The 21,372-nt window shown below is 33.4% G+C and overlaps 1 protein-coding gene across 6 annotated transcripts in view; it reads left to right on the top strand.

Annotated features, from left to right (window-relative positions):
• Nucleotides 1-21,372, top strand: part of ccdc85ca (coiled-coil domain containing 85C, a) — a 115,485-nt gene that overhangs the window by 73,890 nt on the left and 20,223 nt on the right. For 5 of the 6 annotated variants that reach the window (XM_087289514.1, XM_087289515.1, XM_087289512.1 and 2 more), the window contains 1 exon segment: nucleotides 16,930-17,009. In XM_087289514.1, coding sequence (XP_087145640.1) covers nucleotides 16,930-17,009 — 80 coding nt within the window. 6 annotated transcript variants of the gene reach the window in all.

Here is a 21,372-nt window from a genome sequence, read left to right on the forward strand (position 1 = left end):
ATTTTATTTTGTTTTGTTTTATTTTATATTTTATTTCGTAATTTTTTTTTTGTTTTGTTATTTTATTTTATGTTAATTACATTATTTGTTTTATTCATTCATTGATTCATTTTCTTGTCCTCTTAGTCCCTTTATTAATCCGGGGTCGCCACAGCGGAATGAACCGCCAACTTATCCAGCAGGTTTTTACACAGCGGATGCTCTTCCACCCGCAACCCATCTCTGGGAAACATCCACACACACATTCACACACACACTCATACACTACGGACAATTTAGCCTACCCAATTCACCTGTACCGCATGTCTTTGGACTGTGGGGGAAACCGGAGCACACGGAGAAAACCCACGCGAAAGCAGGGAGAACACACAAACTCCACACAGAAACGGCAACTGAGCCGAGGTTCGAACCAGCGACCTTCTTGCTGTGAGGCGTCAGCTCTACCTATTTTAATTTTATTTTGTGTTAATTTATTTAGTTTAGTTTTATTTTATTGTATTTTGTTATTTTATATATTATATTTCATTTTATTTTGTTAATTTGTTTTATTTTGTTTAGCTTTATTTTTATTTAATTTAATTTTGTTACATTATATTTTTTTGTTCATTTTATAAAATTTTTATTTTATTTAATGTTATTTTATGTTAATTATATTGCATTTTTTACATTTTTTATGATTATTATTATTTATTTTATTTTATTTTGTTAATTTAATTTAATTCCATTTTTATTAAATTATTATTATATTTTTTGTTAATTTATTTTGTTTTATTGTATTCTTGTTTAATTTTTAATTTTATATTTTATATTTCATTTTATTTTATTTTAATTTGTTTTATTTTATTTTGCTTTATTTTTATTTATTTAGTTTATATTTTATATTTCTTTTTATTTTATGTTTGTTTATTTTATTTTAATTTATTTTATTTAATGTAAATTTTATTTAATAAAACTTTTTGTTTTATGTAAGTTTTATGTCATCTTTTAATATTATTTACTGTCATGTTAATTTTATTTATTATCTTATTTTATAATTTTTTTAGACCTGTGGTGCCAGGATGAATTGTCATCCTTCATTTACATTTACATTTACATGTAGTCATTTAGCAGACACTTTTATCCAAAGCGACTTACAAATGAGAACAAGGAAGCAATTTACACAACTATAAGAGCAACAATGAATAAGTGCTATAGGCAAGTTTCAGTTATGTTAAGTCTAAGAAGGTAAGCAATAGTAATTTTTTTTTGTTTTTTTTTTGGGTACAGTTAGTGGTTTAGCCAGAGAGGCAATTGCAGATTAGGAAGTGAAGTGGAGACTAAATAGATGCGTTTTTAGTCGTCAGTGTCTTCAGTGTTGCATTAATGATTGCATTAAATGGACATTTATGTAGCTCAATAATTGTGTTTACTGTCACTTTTGATCAATACATGGTGCATTACATTTTGCATTTAAATTCATTTGCATTAATAAAATTTTTACTTTTTAAAACAAATATCACAGACCCCATATTTTACTGTATTTTCATGTTGTTTTGCTTTTGTTGTAAAATTTAAGTTGATTAAATTTTTTTATATTTAAATTTTTTTTTTATTTTAAATTTTGCCATAAAGCATGATTCTGCTTCCAGATTTTTCTAAAAATTGGGAGTATCCTTTGGTGGTCTGGTTTTTTATTATTTTAAAGACCAACAAGATAACAGTCTGTACGAAAATCTTATGTAATATTTCTCTATGAGTGAGTGATAGGATATGCTTTGACATTAGTATTAGTCTGGACATGCCTCCACTGTGTATTTAATGCACTGTAGTTTCACTGCTGTCACTGCAGCTCGTGTCAGGAGGCGCTCTGTATTTGCCCTCTCTGCAGTGCTGCAGACGTGCCCGCAGGCCCACGACAGGAGCCTGTTTCATAACACAGCTAATGAGTGAAATCAGCACATCTCGTGATTGTTAATGTGTGAGGCGCGCTCCCTGCTGAGCTTGCGCAATCTGAACTGGATACCTGCGCCAGAGATTCCTGACACTGGCAGCGGTGCCAAGCTAGTTTTACAGGAAGCAGACTGTTTAATTCTATACTTGTCATTAGCGATTGCTCTGTGGAGAGAGCTGCTCGTAACTTTGCTGTAATTTGGTCGGCCTTATTGATGAGAGAAAGGATATCTTTTCTGTTCTGGAACATTATGACTGCTTTTTATCATTACTTTGCTTTAGTTTAATGGGTCCTTGCTTTAAAATGGTTTTACTTTTTTATTAACTTACTGATCCCAAACCCAGTTTGTATGACATCTTAAAAACACAATTTGATGTATAAAAGCAATAATCATAAAAAGTTTTTTAAATGTTTAGAGTCAGTAATTTTCTTTTTAGGTTTTTAAAACATCTTATGCTTAACAAAGCTGTATTAATTTAAAAAAAAGGAAGAATAACATGTATAATATTTAATTAATAAATAAGTTAATAAGTAAATGAATAAAATAACTGTTTATATATTCATGAGCAATATCACACGGGTAGCAGTGTGATGTGGCTGTATATCGGCACTGGGGGGAGGCATGCGGCAGAGTGTCCCACCAGTGCCTATGTACAGCCACATCGCACTGCTATGAGTGTGATATTGGGTTTATACAACAGTTCGACTGCACGGAGAGTCTCAAAATCCTTTCGTAAGAGGAACTACTTTCTTCTGCCATTACTTCAAATCTGCAGCTGATGTTAGAACTGTTGCTCATTCACTAACTTAACTTTATATTTATATATTTATATATAACTTAACTTTACATAACTCTCTAGCGTAATGTCAAAAGTGATGACAAAACAGGTGATTTTGCTCACATTTTAAGATTAAAAGGCTGAACGGCATGAAATGCCATCAGTCTACAGAGATATCTCCCAGTATTTCTCTGTTGCAATCAGTAGATCACAATATTACTATGGTATAGATTCAGCACTACAACATACAAAAAAGACAGACTTAGAAAGTCATTTGCCTGTTTAGTAATGATTTGATCATCTGTAAATTGAAGTTAGTTTTTCTCTCAGGGCTTATTATGCAGTTTCTGTCACAATCTTGTGCATGAACATCGTCAACCGTCTAATGACCACCAACGTGCTCTCTCTCAGAAATTATCAATATTTTAACATAGATAATATCCTTATAAATAAACTGCATAGATGCAATCTAAACAACTACATTCTCAACTAAAAAAAGTACATTATGTTGCCCAACAGCAGCAATATTTGACAAACTGTAGAGTAGGCTTGAGCGGTATCCAAATTTTGATACCGTCAAACCTGCTCCCTATTTTACCCAGGTATCCAGCTCAGACAGCAGGACACGGGAGCGATATTGTTAGACTGCGCACCCGCTCCCTTTTAAATTACACCAGAGTTACCGAACGCTCCCGCACATTATTCGGAAATTATTGCAGACCTCTAGTTTGTATTTACCACGTCTCCCTTCTCGTTCGAAACCGGAAATACTGCCACACACTTGGTGCGCGACTCGCCACCTCACCTCTCCCTCTCTCTCTCTCTCTCTCTCTCTCTCTCTCTCTCTCTCTCTCTCTCTCTTCCACACTGTCCCTTGATGACAATCACGCATATACATTTATAGGCATTAAATAATATTTAATATTTAATACTTGTCTCCTATTTAAGTGCATTGTTTTTTATGACGGTATAACAGTATTGAAACTGATACGGCTGCTAATTTTAGATCCCGCGGTATACAATATTACCGTATTACTGCCCAAGCCTACTCTGCTTGTCCTCTGCTTGTTGCTGTATATGGGTGGAGTAATACACAAGGGTGAAGAGGCTAGACAAGTGCTGTTGCTTGCAGAATATCGCACAGCTATCAGCCAATCAGATTCAAGAACCAGACAGAAATGTTGCATAAATTTGAATATATATCCTTTTTCAGCAGCTAGTTACATGATTTTTCAGAAATGATTTTAATATGTTGATTTGGCCCTTTTCTTTAAAAATAAATGCTTTGTAACATTATATTTGTCTTTGTATACTGAGCTCTTTGACCAGTGTTTTCACAGAATAGTGGGTCATTTATGGCTGGATGATTTCTGATGGAGTGGACTTGAGTCATGTAGTTTATGGGACCTGTGGGGAGGCTGTATCTATGAATAATGCTGAACTCTTATCTAGTCACTGTGGGGAACATGACAGAGTAGGATTGTTATGTAACTGATTCTGAGATGTCTGTAAACTTGTCAGATTGTCATTTTAGGAAACACCAACAATAGCCATGAGAAGTTTTTGTACGCTAGAATTCCTCAAGTATTCAGACTCTAGAATTGCACTTAATTACTTTAAATAAATAATAATAATTGTATTCTTTTTTAATAATTCATTTAAAATATTTAATATTAAGATTCTGTTTTGCATTGCAAAAATGTTTTATTTATTTATACTACACACACTATATATATATATATATATATATATATATATATATATATATATATATATATATATATATATATACACATACACCGTGACAAAAAAAACAAGCAATAATATATCATTAAAAAATAAGACCACTTGTTGTACTACAGGAATAAGAATGACTACATGTCATACAGGAATAACAGCGCAATCTCTGCATTGGAATAATCATGTTTTTATTTCATATGAAGAAAAGAGTTTGATTAAAGGTTTACGAGAACTGACAGCGCTTCATGTTTTCTTCGCAAATTTTTGATTAAAAATTGGATAAAAGGTGAAATTACTATGTTGTGTGGCGGGAAGTAGTCATCAAAGCCCTGCCAGTACTGTGGAAAATGTCACCACTGTTGAAGACATGAAGATTTAATGAGACAAGAAGACGTACTATGCACCCATCGCCCTGTCCAATAGGTTGCAGCAGTTATTGACTCTGATATGTTAATGTTGCTTTATTTCTCTGCATGCTAATTAAGTTTGCAAGTAATACATTTGAAGCATTCTGTCAATATTTGGGTTATCATTAGCTGCTTTTCCACTATCGTGCCAAACCGTTCTAAGAACACTTCGGTACAGTTGGATCTCAAATGAGCCTGGAACAGTGCGGCACGATTACAAACTGTTCTTGGCCCGCAATTCTGTGCCAACAGATTCTGTGTGTTGACGTCGCAGCTCTAGTGCCAAGCTACCACAGCCGGCTTAGCGGGAGCGTACTATTTATCAGACATCCACAAGTAATGGACACTGCATTTAATATAAAAAAAAATTATACAGGTCTAAACAATACAGTTGGAAAAGGGTTTTAAAACCATAGAGCAGTCTCTGACAGAGAAGGGAATCACTGGCTCACCACATTCTAACGTAAATATTTTATTTATTAAGGTTATTGTTTTTTTGACTTAGGGTGTACTCACACAATGTGCAGTTGCCTTGAACCTGGCCAAACCACGCTTGTCCCCCCTCCCGTCTCCCCCGACGGCCCGCACTCACATTACATTTGGGCCTGGGCACGCTTACATCATCAATGATGCGCTCTTCAGTAAGTGCTTTCACTCAGCACAGTGGAGATTTCTCTAGTTATATCGTTTAAGTCTTTTGGGATGCGGTGATACGCAGTCAAATATTTCGACCCAAGTGAACCGCGCTCTGGCCCACCTCTTCCAACCGGGCCAGGGCCGGCCAAGTTAACCATGCCTGAACCCGATTCAGAGCACTAACATTTCTCAAACAATCCGGAAAAAGGGCTTGGGCACGGTTCGGATAGCATAGTTTGAGTAGGCCTTTAAATATAATAAACCGTGTATAATATAATTACTAACCCTTCATCTAAAATCTTAAAATAATACAATTTATTCATGGCTAGAGCTTGATTAATTTGATTGACATCCTAGGCAATGAGACCTTTATTTCGCCTGACTAAGCATGAGTTTATTGCATGCAGTGATGTATTTGGTAGCACAAAAACTCACTTTGATCCGGGTAAGAACTTTATCAATGAGTGCTGAAAGACCTTTTTTCTGCTGCACATTGAATAAAGACATGCTTAACATCATCAATGTCCACAATCCACAACAACATTGCTATATCCATGGAACACGAACTTGCAGACTCATTGGTCTGCACAACTAGGAAAAAAGAAGAAAAATCAAAAGAAGCAAAAACAAATTGAAAATTTTGTTAAAATTTTATATTTTGTAATTTATTTTTGTAATATTTAATTGTATTATCTTTCAACTTCTAAATATGTTTGATGACTAAAATATTATTTCAATAAATATATCTGTTTAATAAATCTGTTTTGTTTAAATGCACCAAAATACATTGCCTATATTTACTGAAAATGGATAAAAATATTCATTTTCAAAATGGGATGTACTCAGTTATGCTGAGCACTGTCTATAAACTTTAATTATGAAAATAGTTTTTTATATTTAAATTTATATTCATTATGCATTTATTATCTTTTTTATTTTATGTTCTTATTCTATTATTTAAAAAAAAATCACACTTTCTATAAAAAAATAAATTTTCATCTTGCCTGTCTAAAACACTCTCATTTACCACACTTGACATCATTCAAAGAAACTTACCCATGGTCTGTATCCGTTGTTACCTAAGAATCGTATTTAGTTGCTGGCAACTCTTGCTAGAGGGGATCAATGTTCTAGATTGTGGGGTGGACTGTATCCGGACCCCTTTGAATATCAAGCCGCTTCAGGTTTCATGGAGAAATGCTTAACACCAGCAAAACAGACCTCAGCGCTGTGAAACAATGCCTCACTGTTTGACTAGCTCTGCTTCCACATCTTGCAGTAATTGAAATCATTCCTGGGCCTCAGAACTACCAATGCTTATTTCCCCGTGCTGCTCTGGGACTGTACACCAGCGAAAGGTGGGAGGGGTGTAAAGTTGTTTTTGTAGAGTGTTACTTTCTGTATGAATCGAATGTGGGGTCAACTGGAAAAGCTAATGAGCTTTTTATTGATTCCAGCATTTAACCTGCTTGGGTGGCTATGCTCAAAGAGAGAAAAAAAAAAACAGTACAGCACACCTCCCTACTGTATTATTTTCAGCGTCTCCAGACATGACAAAAATAAGATTACGTAACTTATGCAACCAGTGTGTGTCGGAGATCAAAGTCCCTCTTAGAGTTATGAGGTCCATTCAGCCAGTGCTAATGTTTGTCCAAGCTGTGAATAACACCCTGTGCTGCGTTTGATTATGTTTTCTTCAATTCTTTTATGTCCTCTTTCTTCAGTATGGGAATGTGGTGTAATAGTCATTCTGTAGAAACCCATGTTTGGTATTACGTGCGGTGATGGTTTCAGAAAATGGTGCAAAATGGAAGTTACCACAAATGTTTTATTTATTTATTTATTTTTGACTTTTTCTTCTGTTTTGATAGGAATTTTAGGAAATTAGAGCTGAGGGTGCTTTCACGCCTGGCTGGTTTGGAGTGTTTGGAATGTTCAAAACATAAACAAGCAGATAAAGACTTTGAGTAATATAATGACGAATATAAAGAAATCCACACTGAGCAATTATTTATCTTTTCTGATGGATGACCAATGAGATCAGAGATTATTTAAATATCACAGATTTTAGTTCAAGTTCACATTGTTTTCATTAGAATATGTTTTAATCAATAAATATTCGAATTTAACGCTATTATGCTATACAAAAGTTATGGTAAATGTTTTAATGTTTAGACTTCAGTTATTTTGTTTACAATTAATCTTTTCTTTTAGTTTGAATTGTATGAATTTTTGTAATATGATTTGTTTTTCTTTATGGTTTTTGGCTTCAGTTAAGATTTTGAATCATTTAAGTGAGTTTATAAGTTGCTATTCTATTTTAGTTATGCTGCCAATACTAAGTAGCATAACTCGGTGTTAAACGGTGTTAAAATATTTCTCATCTTTGTTACGTGCTATTGTTGTGTGTGGAATTTGATGTGTAATCCAATACTGTGGTGCTTTTTATTTATCCCTAAATATACATAGTTTTTTGACACCCGAAAAAATTGTAGGAGCCTTAATATATATATATATATATATATATATATATATATATATATATATATATATATATATATATATATATATATATATATATATATATATATATATATATAAACTTTTATTTTTATCAGCATATTTTATTTACTAGGAAAGCATTAAAATGGAAATTCTGGGCTGAAACTGAAATCATAAATTCTAGATGCATTTATCCGGTAACGGAAAGCGAACCTGAAAATGCTTTGTAATAACTAGTTAAAATTTCATAAAATATTATAAAGTGATTTTGTAAGATTATAGTTTTTTTATTGAACACAGTGACTTCAGTTTTATTGATTTAAAAAAATCCCAAGCAGAATGTACAGTATATGAGTGGAATATTCAGAGAGTGGAATAATCAAAAAGCTTACAAGCTAGTGCTTTTGTGCTTTGGTCAGTGCTGCAACAAGCTATTGAAATGAATGGGTTTCATAGCACAGTGCTTTCTGCGTTTGGTGCTGCTTCAAGCCACTCATTAACAATGGTTGAAGCAGTGTAGCACAGTGTATCCTTCTGCCATTTTTCTCATTTGGCCAATCTATGCATCCTTATAATGTACTTTTCAATCATTTTAAAAGCCCCCAATATATTGAGATCTATTTGTAGAAGCATAAACGCACAGAACAACTGCTTTACATTACTGATGCTGTATTACAAAGCTTAATACTGTAAACCTGCTTGCTTTAAAGTAATCCATTCTATAAAGTTCTATAAAAAGTGCCAAAGTTCATAACTGATGTAAACATATTCACATTTCTATGACCAAATGCTTTCTTAACTACTGTTTTCTCACCAGTGTCATTTTGTAATGTTTAATTCATTATTGAGGAAAAACAATACATTCAAATATGAATCTAAACACTGCTCTCCTAAGCGAAGGAGAGCACTGTAGAGCTTCACTTTGAGTATATCAGTGCCTTATTAACACTGACCACACCTCAGCCAGACGGACTGGACATAAAGAGTAAAAACACGGCACTGCAATTGGGTCACTAGTGACAGGATCAAATAAGACAGATAGAGACTTTCTCTGAGGCTATTCCACATCACAGTGTCTCTCCAATTAAGTCAAGCGCACCCTGAGATGCTGCCAGCGCGATAGGAGATAGATCTAGCATTACTGCGAACACGTGTTTCTCTCTTTTTCAGCAAAGACACAGCAGGACTGCTTGTTAGAGTTGAATGTTAAGTTGCGTGCTCTGTTGGAGAGCCCGCAGTGCTTGTGCGCATACAGGCCAATGTATGTGGTTGAGAATGTCTAATTAAGCTAAAATTGCTAGAGATGGGCAACTGTACCAGCATTCTCGTGTTGCCTGTCAGATGTTGCCTGATGACCTCGGGGTGTGTATTTTTATCCTTTTTGAGTGTGTGAGATCAGAAATTAGCCGTGACAACAGTGTTTGAATGATCTTCAGCTCTGTTATAAAGTATTAAAAGCATTTTCTGTTATAACAGGAGTTATATGAGAGTTTGTTTACTTTAAAACTTATATAAACACCCAATCTGTTTTTGAAATAATCTGATTTTAATAGTTCTCTGCTTGTTTTGTGCATGTAAACACACGTAGGAGCAAAACAAAGTGAAACAGCTGCAGGTGTTTTTCAGTGCCAGTTTTTTAAGCTAAGCAACCATCAGCTGTGCTCTCCAGTGAATCACTAACAAATCCCAGTCAATGGCCCAGCTATAATCAAAGACTACATATTACACAAGACGCGTATAGTTTTGAATTGGGAAAAGTGTAATGGTCAATGTGGTGAATGAAGCCCCGCCTACTAGTACAAGAGCCAATCGTCGATAGCTGTAGTCGAATTACCATGCTTGTAAACATACAGGATGTGCGCGCAGTGAGGTTGCGGGAAAAAAACGGGAGCGCTGGCATTTACAGCGAGGAAATGACATCCGATACCGATGGATCGCGCCTCAATATAGTTGTTAAATGTGATATTTAATTAGACTTGTCTCTATCTAACGACTCTTCAGTCTTTTGAATTCATCAGGTAACGTGTCGATGCCATTCGTTTGTTAAGCTCAAAGATTTGTTTTAAAAACCATTTCTAAATTCAGTTCTAATTTCCAGCAAATGAATTAATGAACAATAATAACAAAGTGTGGTCAAAATACTGAGTTATTTCCAAATACACCTGCTATGCCCCATAAGGTCGAAAACCTGACAGGTCGACAAATCTAAGCTTGTTTTTAATAAAACAAATATAAATATGGATATAATAAATAATACTGCTAATAATAATAACATTATACAAAAGCAAATTGAATGAACTGAAAAAGCCTCCCGAGATGAAGAAAGTAAGGCAGTGGTTTTTAAATTCATGTAGGCTAGAAATTAATATGTTTTGTAATATTTTAATCATTTATATTTATATCATATATATATATATATATATATATATATATCCTTAATATATTATATCTTTTTCATATGTAAAGATATTTGCATATTGCTCTACATCTTGTGTGTAGTGTGTAAGCCAGGCGCACTTTGCGCCAGACAATAGACAGACTTTGTTCTGGTCTAAAGAACAGACTACAGTTTCTCAAAATAGCAATGCGCCAAAACACGCCTGCTTTTTTAGACCAGAACGCTTATGGGCGCACATTTGAGCGCAAATGCATTTGCTATTTAAACAGTGTGGCGCAACACCTCAAAACGACCCTTGCGCCGAGCTGAAACTAGCAAAAACTATTGCGCTGCGCCTTGCGCCACATTCCGCCGGGTGTATGATATGGCCCATGATATGTGAATGGCCCCTCAGAGCTATATTGCAAAAAATGCTTAACTTCTTAGATTTTTTGGTCTTGTTTCTGGTTCAAATATCTAATATCTAATATCTCAAGACACTATTTTTGGCTTGTCTAGACATTTTTATTGCCTGCACAGAAAGAGTTTGGCAGGGGCAGTTCATCAGACAGCGAAAGCAGACATTATGGAAGCGTAGTCATTTCTGTCCAATTAATGGCTGACATTAGCACATGTATGATTTTGGTTCAGGAATAAAAGGGTAGTGTGAAAGCAAAATGCACCAAATCTGAAAAAAATCACATCATATGAACTAAACCAAGTAAACTAACAGACTTTCCTGGAGTGAATTTACCCAAAAAATCAATCAGACCCTCATTGCTTCTCATTCATCAAGCAAGCATGATGAGTTTCAACGATCAATTCTGTGATTGCTTTAAACATTATTTTGATAATCGCTGTTAAACTAAATCTGTTCATCTTATGAAGCTATATCATGTTTTAAACCACTGTATGTATTATTAAAAGTTTATGAATGTTTTGACGCATTCATGTTTCTGGTGAATAGACTTTCAACAGATGAACTAACCCTTTAATCCTCTACATTATCAGTGGTCCCATTCAAATCTGGGCATAGGCCTCATTACTGTGGGTAACTCAACAAAACCCTATGTAGGGGTGTAGAAAACTATTTTCTTTGCATGTTCAAAGAGTTCCTGCTGCATTGCAGTCCTGCGGAGATGAAAGACTCCGTGAATGGAGCAGTCTTCCTCCGGTCAGCAATGGGGGACACTGGAGGTGGATTGAGACAGGGTTATGGACTCACTCAGGCTTTGTAGACAGCCTTGCTAATCAGCTTGGCAGTGCGTCAGGTGATCAGATGTACTGTAGTTAGATTAAAGGGTCACAAGGATTGGCAAAGAGGATTAACGAAGCAGGACCTCTGCCTACCACTACGGTTCTGATAGGCCCACAACCGCAAGTTAAGATAAAACAAGCTGTCAGATTACCGGCTTCATGTATGAAATGAAGGGTGAGATTAATATAAAAACAGAGATGATATGAATATAAAAGAAACACTGCAGTTTATTTGGGGCTCATTAAGGGCTCATCAGATACTGTAAGCAAATTAGAGGCTGTAGTGACATCTGGTGGTGAGATGGCTTTGATCACTGTGATGGAAACACAAAATGGCGCAGGAAAGAGCTGATTGATTGGAGAACAAGGATTAGCTATAGTTTATTGGGTCTGGGTGTAAAGGGCACGGGGGTGAACCTTTCCATCTCATTTCAAAGAGTTGTATGGCTCATCCTTGACTGATGCTGTTAACCTCTTTCTGGTCTTTCAAAGGGTATCAGAGGAGATAGTTAAGGCAGAAACATCTGTGACTAATTGCAAACTATTGTGTGTCAAAATGTCTTCCATTCAGTGGTTTTTAAGATTAATGTTTTTAAGAGACGTTTCTTATGTTTACCAGGGCCAAATGTATTTGATTAAACATGAAACGGTAGCAGTATATAAATTATTACACTTTAATATAACCGTAAGCTGAATTTTAGCCAATAATCAGAAATAATTATTATCATTCCTATAATCAGTGTAAAAAATCTGTTGGTTAATTTTGTATAAGTTTTGATAGATTTCTTTTCTGGGTTCTACTATAAATATAAAGTTCAAACAGCATTTGAAATTGTCGGTAAAGTAATTCAGTTTTTTTCAGTGCTTTTAACTCTTATAACAAAAAAATAACTAGTTACAAAAACACAAACTTACAGCGTAAATGGTTTTGTACATGATTCATAAGCAGATTACAAAAAAATAACGGAAGAATTATATATATATATATATATATATATATATATATATATATATATATATATTTTATATATATACTTACATTCATTATGCATTTATGCATTATGCATTTATGCATTATGTGTGTGTATGTGTGTGTGTGTGCAAGTAGACATGGGCGGACTCTGACGGTATGATAACCTTGGATAAAATATCATCCTTATCCTTTGACAGTATTGTGATTACTTCTCTAAAATATATTCTTTTTAAATGTCTGAATAAAAAACAAAACAAAAAAATCCCCTTTAAACACAGTATATTTTATTTTGAGAAACATTTATAATATTTTTGAGCAGTAACATGTAAGACTAAAAAATAAAATCAATAATTGACTCCTGCTGTCTTCATTAGTTTTAAGAACACAGATTTCTTTACAATTTGAAATGACATCCTATTAAAATGATATAATTGTTCCTAATATATATATATATATATATATATATATATATATATATATATATATATATATATATATATATATATATATATATATATATATATATATATATATATATATATACTGTATATAAAGATATGAAAAGTTGGCAGTTTTAAATATACCTTGAAAATGGTTATTGTCCCATGCATATACAAAAGTACTAATCATATAAACAGGAATACATACAGAAATAAGGATTTCTACTGTGACTTTCTGTCATATATATATATATATATATTTTTTTTACTGTCAACTTCTTTTAAAAACTTTACTGACCCAAAGCTTTTCAATGGCAGTTTACAGTTGAAGTCAGAATTATTAGCGGGGGGCTTATTTTTTCCCCAATTTTCAGTTTAATAGAGAGAAGATTTTTTCAACACATTTATAAACATATTAAATTTTAATAACTTGATGACAGTGAATAATATTTTACTAAGTATTTTTCAAGATACTTCTATAAAGCTTAAAGTGACATTTAAAAGCTTAACTAGGTTAATTAGGTTAACTAGGCAGGATAGGGTGATTAGGCAAGTTATTGTATAATGATGGTTTGTTCTGTACTATCGAGAAAAAAAAAAGACAGCTTAAAGGTGCTAATAGTTTTGACCTTAAAATGTTATTAAAAATTAAAAACTGCTTTTATTCTAGCCGAAATAAAACAAATAAGACTTTTCCCAGAAGAAAAAAAATATTATTAGACATACTGTGGAAATTAGTTGGGAAATATTTTTAAAAGAACAAAGATTTAAAAGGGGGCTAATAATTCGACTTTGGCTGTAGATATTTAAATATGTTTGTTGTTTAAATACATTATTATGGTCTTACATAAAATCCTATAATACATGTTATATTAAAGTAAAATAGTTTCTGAGGTTATGTCTTTTTGGAGTTAACAAGAAGCTTATGATGTTGTTTTGTATGTATGGTATGGTATGATGTGGTATCACAGTGTGGTTTGGCAACCTATCTGTACAGTCAGTGTAAATCTAAGTTGATGCACCTGTTAGGACAGGATGGAAAATTGTTTGGCAGAATGAATATTTTAATCCAAATAATTGTGTGCATAATCAGGAAGAAATGATTCTGAATGATCCAACTGATTTTTTATCCACATTATCAACTGCTTCCCTCTGGTAGGAGATGGTAGTCTTCTGGTAGTCCCCATAGGTTGAATCAATATACGAGATCCTTTGTACCAGTTTCAGTGGCTTTATATAATAAGCATTTATCTTAATTATCATTATAATTATTGTAACGACTGTTTTTTTATGTTTTTATTGTTTGTCTGCAGCAATATGTGATGCCCATAGTAAATGGGAGAAAGCTACTACTAATGGATATCTTTTTAAATAGGGTTCCTAATAAGGAGACCCCTGTTGCCTTGTCCAATCCCACAATCCTCATTATTCCTAAGTGCCATACAATGTATGTGTGTTTGTATGTGTGACTATTTACATGCTCTCAAACAGCTAATCCCTTCAGATAATGCAATCCTTGGCACCCACATCACCCTCATCATTCTTGTCTTCAGTTCATATTGAAAGAATGCATCGTTGACAACATGTAATTCAAACACACACACACACACACACACACACACACACACACACACACACACACACACACACACACACACACACACACACACACACACACACACACACACACACACACACACACACACAAAAATGGAATGGAATTTGATTCTGATTGGCCAATTTCTGCATCCAATGACCAAATATATGTATTATTAGATTTTAGATGTTTTAGTTCACTGTAAAACCCAACAGTCAACTTTATCGAATGAAATGAGTGTAGTTAACCCAAAATTGACTGAAAGTTAATTCTACTCATTTAAAAAGAGTTTTGAACTCAGTGTTGAAGGTAATGAGTTCATTAATTACTTTATTACTTCAAATTAAATGGAGTAAGTTCACTGTACTCATATAGATTAGTTTTTTTAACTCAAATGGTTTGTAGCAATCGGTTTCCTCAAACGGTTTGCGTTGAATTATTGGGTTTTACAGTACTCAATTGGTTTGAGTTCGCTTCATTTATTGGGCTTTACTATGGCTTCGTTTACTCAAATGGATTAAGCTCACAGTGCTCTTTAGTATTAGTTTTTGAACTTAAATGGTTTGTTGCAATCGGTTTCCTCAAATAGTTTGAGTTACCTTAACTTATTGGGTTTAGAGTGTATGTTTACATAACTACACTGAAAAAAAATGATTTGTTGGATTTACTAAATTCTTTTAATATAAGTGGTTACTAACAATTGATATGTGCAGATTTTAAACAAACAAATGTATTAATGGTCAGCTTAATTTGTTTCAATTCAGCCTGTATAAATTGTTTGCAGTCATTCACCTTAAAAATTGTAATAAATCATGAATCATCTTTTTTCAGTGTAAGCACCTCTTGGTCTCTTTTAGAAGGGCTTTGAGTGTGTAAGGGATGTAAAATTACAACACAGACACACACACTCCTTTGGCATCTCCTCAGGCCTCCATCACCAAAAAGGTCATGAAAGGCATTTTGGGAATGCAGCATATACACAAAAAAACCCAGACACTTCCAGATCCTACTTTACTATTACTCCAGGACTGTTCTTTTATCCTGATTTATTGGCTTTTACTTCACAGACGTGAAATCAGTTTGTTTAGCCTTGCCTTCAGTTTCTCTGACATCTGATTATGTTCCAGCCAAACGTCAGATGGCTTCAATGAAATCCGCTTGTGTGTGTGTGTGTGTGTGTTTGTGTGTGTGTGTGTGTGTGTGTGTGTGTGTGTGCGTGCGTGCGTGCGTGTGTGTGTGTGTGTGTGTGTGTGTGTGTGTGTGTTGAAGTGAGTGTAGATTTCCTGATTTGAGATCTCTTTGTTGTCTAACTTGTTCTTTAAAGTATAAGTATAATGTGTATAATGTGGTCATGTCGGATGTGAACTGCGCTAAATGTTCATCTTTCAGTGTCTTTCTTTAGCTTTGACAGATGTCTTCTATTTAACTTGTGTAGCTGCGGTGCAATCTGGGATGTGGTATTGTATGACAGTGCCTAATAGAAAGCAGCACGATTTCGAAATGACTCAGATTGCAGGATGACCAAATCACTTTTAGGGAGTTTTCAGAGTAAACCGGTTTTCATAACATAAGAAATTGTGTTTGGAGAAACTTGAGTAAGGCCGAAAGAAGAAGAAAAAACAAGCAGGGAATGAAAAATGTTGGGCCACACAAGAACTGAAGTTCATCCTGACTCTGCAAAGAATGTGTAAAGAGTGAATATATACTATAGTTCAGATTCTGATATGTATTACATGGAAGAAATTAATACTTTTATTCAGCAATTTCATATGAGTGGAAATTAAAAATGTTTCCAAGAATGTTGTTTCACACGAGCTGTGTTTTTTTAAACTTTATTCATCAAAACATTTAAGCAGTTTAACTTTAAACAGAACTCATTGCTTTAACCATTAACTATAATAATGTTTCTTTGACTCTAAAACAAGTTAATTTAAGTTGCAATGATATTTAATATTGATACATTTTATATTTACATTTATTCAATTACCAGATGTGTTATCCAAAATGATTTAAAAATATGGAAAACATGTTAATAAGAAAGTGTCTGGTGCATATGGGGAGAAGAGAGTAAATCTTACGGGTGGTTTGTCAAACCCACTTACCTGTGTAAAGCAGAACATATTACTATCTTTATTATATATATTCAATTAAATATAAAGTCTTTGTAAATATAAAATACTTTTTTTTTGGAAAGAAATATTATTTATCCTAAACTTTTTCAATTGCATTATATAATGATCTACATTAAAAACTGCCATTTTTCTAATACATTTTCTTTTTCGATTTTTCAGACTCATCATCAAATTACATCCGCCAACTGGAGACCAAAGTGCGGATTTTAGAGGATGACAACAAGCAATTGTTATCTCAGGTAAGAGTCTAAACTCTCACAACAGCCCAATCAGAATGAAGTAATTTGCATATAGACAATATTAATCAACAGGTCAAGGTGGAAAGTAGCAATGTGCATCTGCTGTTAAACACATAATAAAAGAATAATTGTAATAATAGGAGTAAAGTATACAGTAAAATAAATACCACACTATTTGCAGTATTAAGATTTGGGTTTGGTGTTCCACATCTTTTTAATAAATTTAAATGTAAAATTATTAAATGTAAAAATCTGTCCACAAGCTTGCATAAACAACATCGGAAGTTTCATAAAGCAATTAAAGGGATAGTTCACCTAACTATACAAATTTATTCACCTTTTACTCACCTGTTCTAAACTTGGTTGAGTATATGTCTTTTGTTGAACACAAAATACGATATTTTTAAAACCTTTGGATATCAATGATTACAGGTCTCCAACATTGTTCAGAATATCTTCATTTGTGTTTAACGACAACAAAAAATATATATTTAGAAAAATGTAGAAAACGTGTAACAATGGACTTCCACAGAACAATTTTTGTTTTTCCTACTATGGATATCAATGTTTACAGGTTTCCAGCATTGTCCAGAATATCTTCTTTTCTGTTCAGCAACAAAAAAGATATTCAGAAAAATGTTGAAAACCTGTAAACATTGACTTCTCCAGAACAGTGTTTGTTTTCTATGGATACCAATGGTTACATGTCTCCCAACATTCTTTGGAATATCTTAACTTGTGTTCAACAACAGCAAAAAATATATTTAGAAAAATGTTGAAAACCTGTAACCATTGACTTCCACAGAACAGTGTTTGTTTTCTATGGATGCCAATGGTTGCAGGTTTTCCAACATTCTTCGGAATATCTTAACTTGTGCTCAACAACAACAAAAAAGATATTTAGAAAAATGTTGAAAACCTTTACCCATTGACTTCTCCAGAACAGTGTTTGTTTTCCATGAATACCAATGGTCGCAGGTCTTCCAATATTCTTAGGAATATCTTAACTTGTGTTCAACAACAAAAAAGCATATTTAGAAAAAATGTTAAAAATCTGTAACCATTGACTTCTCCAGAACAGTATTTGTTTTCCTACTATGGATAGCAAAGGTTACAGGTTTCCTGCATTCTTCAGAATATCTTCTTTTCTGTTCAGCAACAACAAAAAAGGCTATTGAGAAAAATGTTTAAAATCTGCAACCATTGACTTCCATAGAACAGAATTAGTTTTTCCTACTATGAATGCCAATCGTTACAGGTTTTCAGCATTCTTCTTTTGTGCTCAACAACAACACAAAGAAAGAAACTAAAGGTTATTTTTGAGTGAAACCCTCTTTAACACATGTAAATTCTTACATATAGCCTCCTTACGGATTTTTATGAAGTAATGTTTAAAAATGTTGTTAGCTTACACAGCATGTGATCGTCAATTTACTGAAAATGAAAATTAAAGGTTGGTTGGTGAGCAGATAGTCAGCTTGGGCCCAAGCAGTTTGCAATTGTATGTGTTTATGTTGTATATTGTAATATTGTAATACAAGATATATACAGTAAACAATCCATTATATATTTTACAAATTAGCCAGATGACTTTCACTCCTCTGGTGATCATCCCTTTTGCTTATCACCAATTAGTAAAGATGCCACATTTTAATTGCATTCCTCCTGCACTAATTCATCCCACTGCTCCAAGTCTTAGATGCCGAAATGAGTCTCTGATTTCATATTATGACAATGTCAGAGCTGTGAAGAATAGACCCTAGAGCTCCGACTGTTATATGAGACAAAGATACAGATCTGTCACTAACAATTTTCATTTTCAGACAGTCTTCATCTCTTGTTGTCTGAGCCCCAATTTAAAGGCAGCGAGCGCACATCCATCTCAATATAATAAACAGCACAGGTGACTATAGTCTCTGTCAGTTTAATTGCATACGCTCATCTCTGATATTCCAATACTAGTACTTCAGATTTTTTCTTTTTCTGATGATGGATGGAGCCTTGCTTTCTTTTTATTGCCTTCATAGATAACTCAGTTCAGCGAAGATATTTTAGGATATGCAAGTTTTGTATATATTGTGTTTGGAAACTTCAAGAATGGTCAGTCAAAGGCATTGGAATGTTTTATTGCTTGTTTTTAAGCTGAAGGGGTTTTTAAAACAATCATTTTGCTATAACTCTGTCATTGTATTTCACAATCAGGTAGTAAAGCAGATAGTAAGCAGCATTCAGCTGTGTAATTTAGGGCTTAAAAGGAAAAGAATGTTGTTACCTGCGGGGTCATCAGGTCGTGCCGTAGATCTCGTTCATGGGGTCAAACCTGTGTTCAATTATGCATGCTTGCTAAAACATCGTGAGCAGGAAGGATTTCATTGCACTTTTATTTTTTGACTGAGCCATTTCATTTCGATATAACTTTTATTTATAAAAGAGGTGAAATGGTTTCTTAAATAGAATCTGGTTTCTTTTACAGAAAAAAAAAAAATTAATACATTTACAATTTACTCCAACTCCAAATTGGAAGTTTACATTTTTCTCTTTTTACATTTTTCTCAGAGTTGAATTTTCCCCAGTATTCTGAATTCAATCTCAAAATTTGAAAAATATTGTTTTTCTCTGAATTCTGAGTTTACATTTTACAATTCTACACAAGCAAAGATATTTGAGTAACTATAACATCCTCAGAAATACCATTATACATTTACTCTTTTTTTCTCAGAATATTTACATTTTGCTTTTCTTTTTTACATTTTTATGCTTTTTTTTACAGTTCACATCTTTACAGTTAAGTTTTTAAATTAGTGTTTGAGTTTACATTCTACTTTTTCCCTCTCAAAATACAACAACTATCTTTTTAGATTCAAAACTTACAGTAGTTTTCATTTCAAAATTATTACTTTTTTTTTCAAAAATCATACAATTATAAAGTAAAATTTAGATTTTTGCTATTGTTTTTTATTCTATAGTTGAATAAGCTGCTATGTTCTTTATAAACACACATGCACAAAACATTGTATTACTATAGTCATCATATTATTCCTATAATATGAGAGTACTAACAAGGTTGTAGCAGAGACAGTGACATGACATGGGTTTATCACATTCACATGTAATAAACTTCCAGTAAAAGGTTAATGTGACTATCTGCAGTGTCTTAAGTTTCTTTTTACAGCATTGGCAGTCTTATTTAATGAAAATATAAGCTGTTAAATGGCCTTAAGCATTTATTTTGTTGTCCAAGTGTATGAAAGGCTGTTTAAACACAAGCACCATCAGTAGCAGCAGGCAAGCACATAAACTTCACTGAAATACTGTGGTAAAATACATTTCCATATCTTAAAGTCATGATGAGGAATGATTTAATTTAATGCAGTGCTTCTTGAGACCCACTATATCGTATATCAATCAAGCAGATCATTGATTTTTAAATAAACTAGATTTTAAACATGGTGATTTTGTAATAGTATGCCAGTTGACTGGAAGCGCTTGAGCTGGCTTACTGAAAATGAAAAGTTTCTGTGCATTAATCCAATTGCACAACCTTCACACACAGACAGACGGAAGCTTTTGAAAGAACACACTTTTTTCCTGAGAAAGTTCATAACCTCTATTAAGCTCCTGTAATCCCTTAGTGAGCTGTTTGCACACACCAGTCATCAACGGAAAGGCCAAAATGGGGATAATCACACACACAGATACTTTCACTACAGAGGAAATAGATTTATTCCTCATTGTGTTAAGACATTTACATGTTTTGTTTCTATTTTAGAATAGAAGATTATGCCCTTTTATGAAGCTCCAGACTGTGCAATATGACAAAAAATATCGTATGGACCAAATAAAAAGTCTATTGTTTTATATTAAGATTTATTTCACAAAATATATTGTTTACTGTAATACTTTTTATAATTTACAGTATCATAAATATTACATGCCATTATGAGGATGCAGACAGGAACATGAATAAAAGCATTGTAAGAAAGTTGTAATCTTGAAAGTACAATCTTTACATTTTGCATTTTATTTATATCAATATTAGTTATATCTATTTGAATATTAACTTAATATTTGACCTGAAATCATTAGTTTTTAGTGTTTTATATTTATATATTTTTCTTTTAATAGAAAGTAATGCAATATATTACTCTTTATTTTTGTTATGTTTGCGTGGTGTGATGTAATGTGGTGGCACCATACTGTAGGTAGTGCTGTCGCCTCACAGCAAGAAGGTCGCTGGTTCAAGTCTCGGCAAGGTCAGTAGGCATTTCTGTGTGGAGTTTGCATGTTCTCCCTGCGTTTGCGTGGATTTCCTCCAGGTGCTCCGATTTACCCCACATGTGGTCTAGGTGAAATGGGTCGGCTA

The sequence above is a fragment of the Danio rerio genome, chromosome 17 (assembly GCF_052040795.2).
Source record: "Danio rerio strain M-AB ecotype USA chromosome 17, GRCz13ab, whole genome shotgun sequence".
Lineage (NCBI taxonomy): Eukaryota > Metazoa > Chordata > Actinopteri > Cypriniformes > Danionidae > Danio > Danio rerio.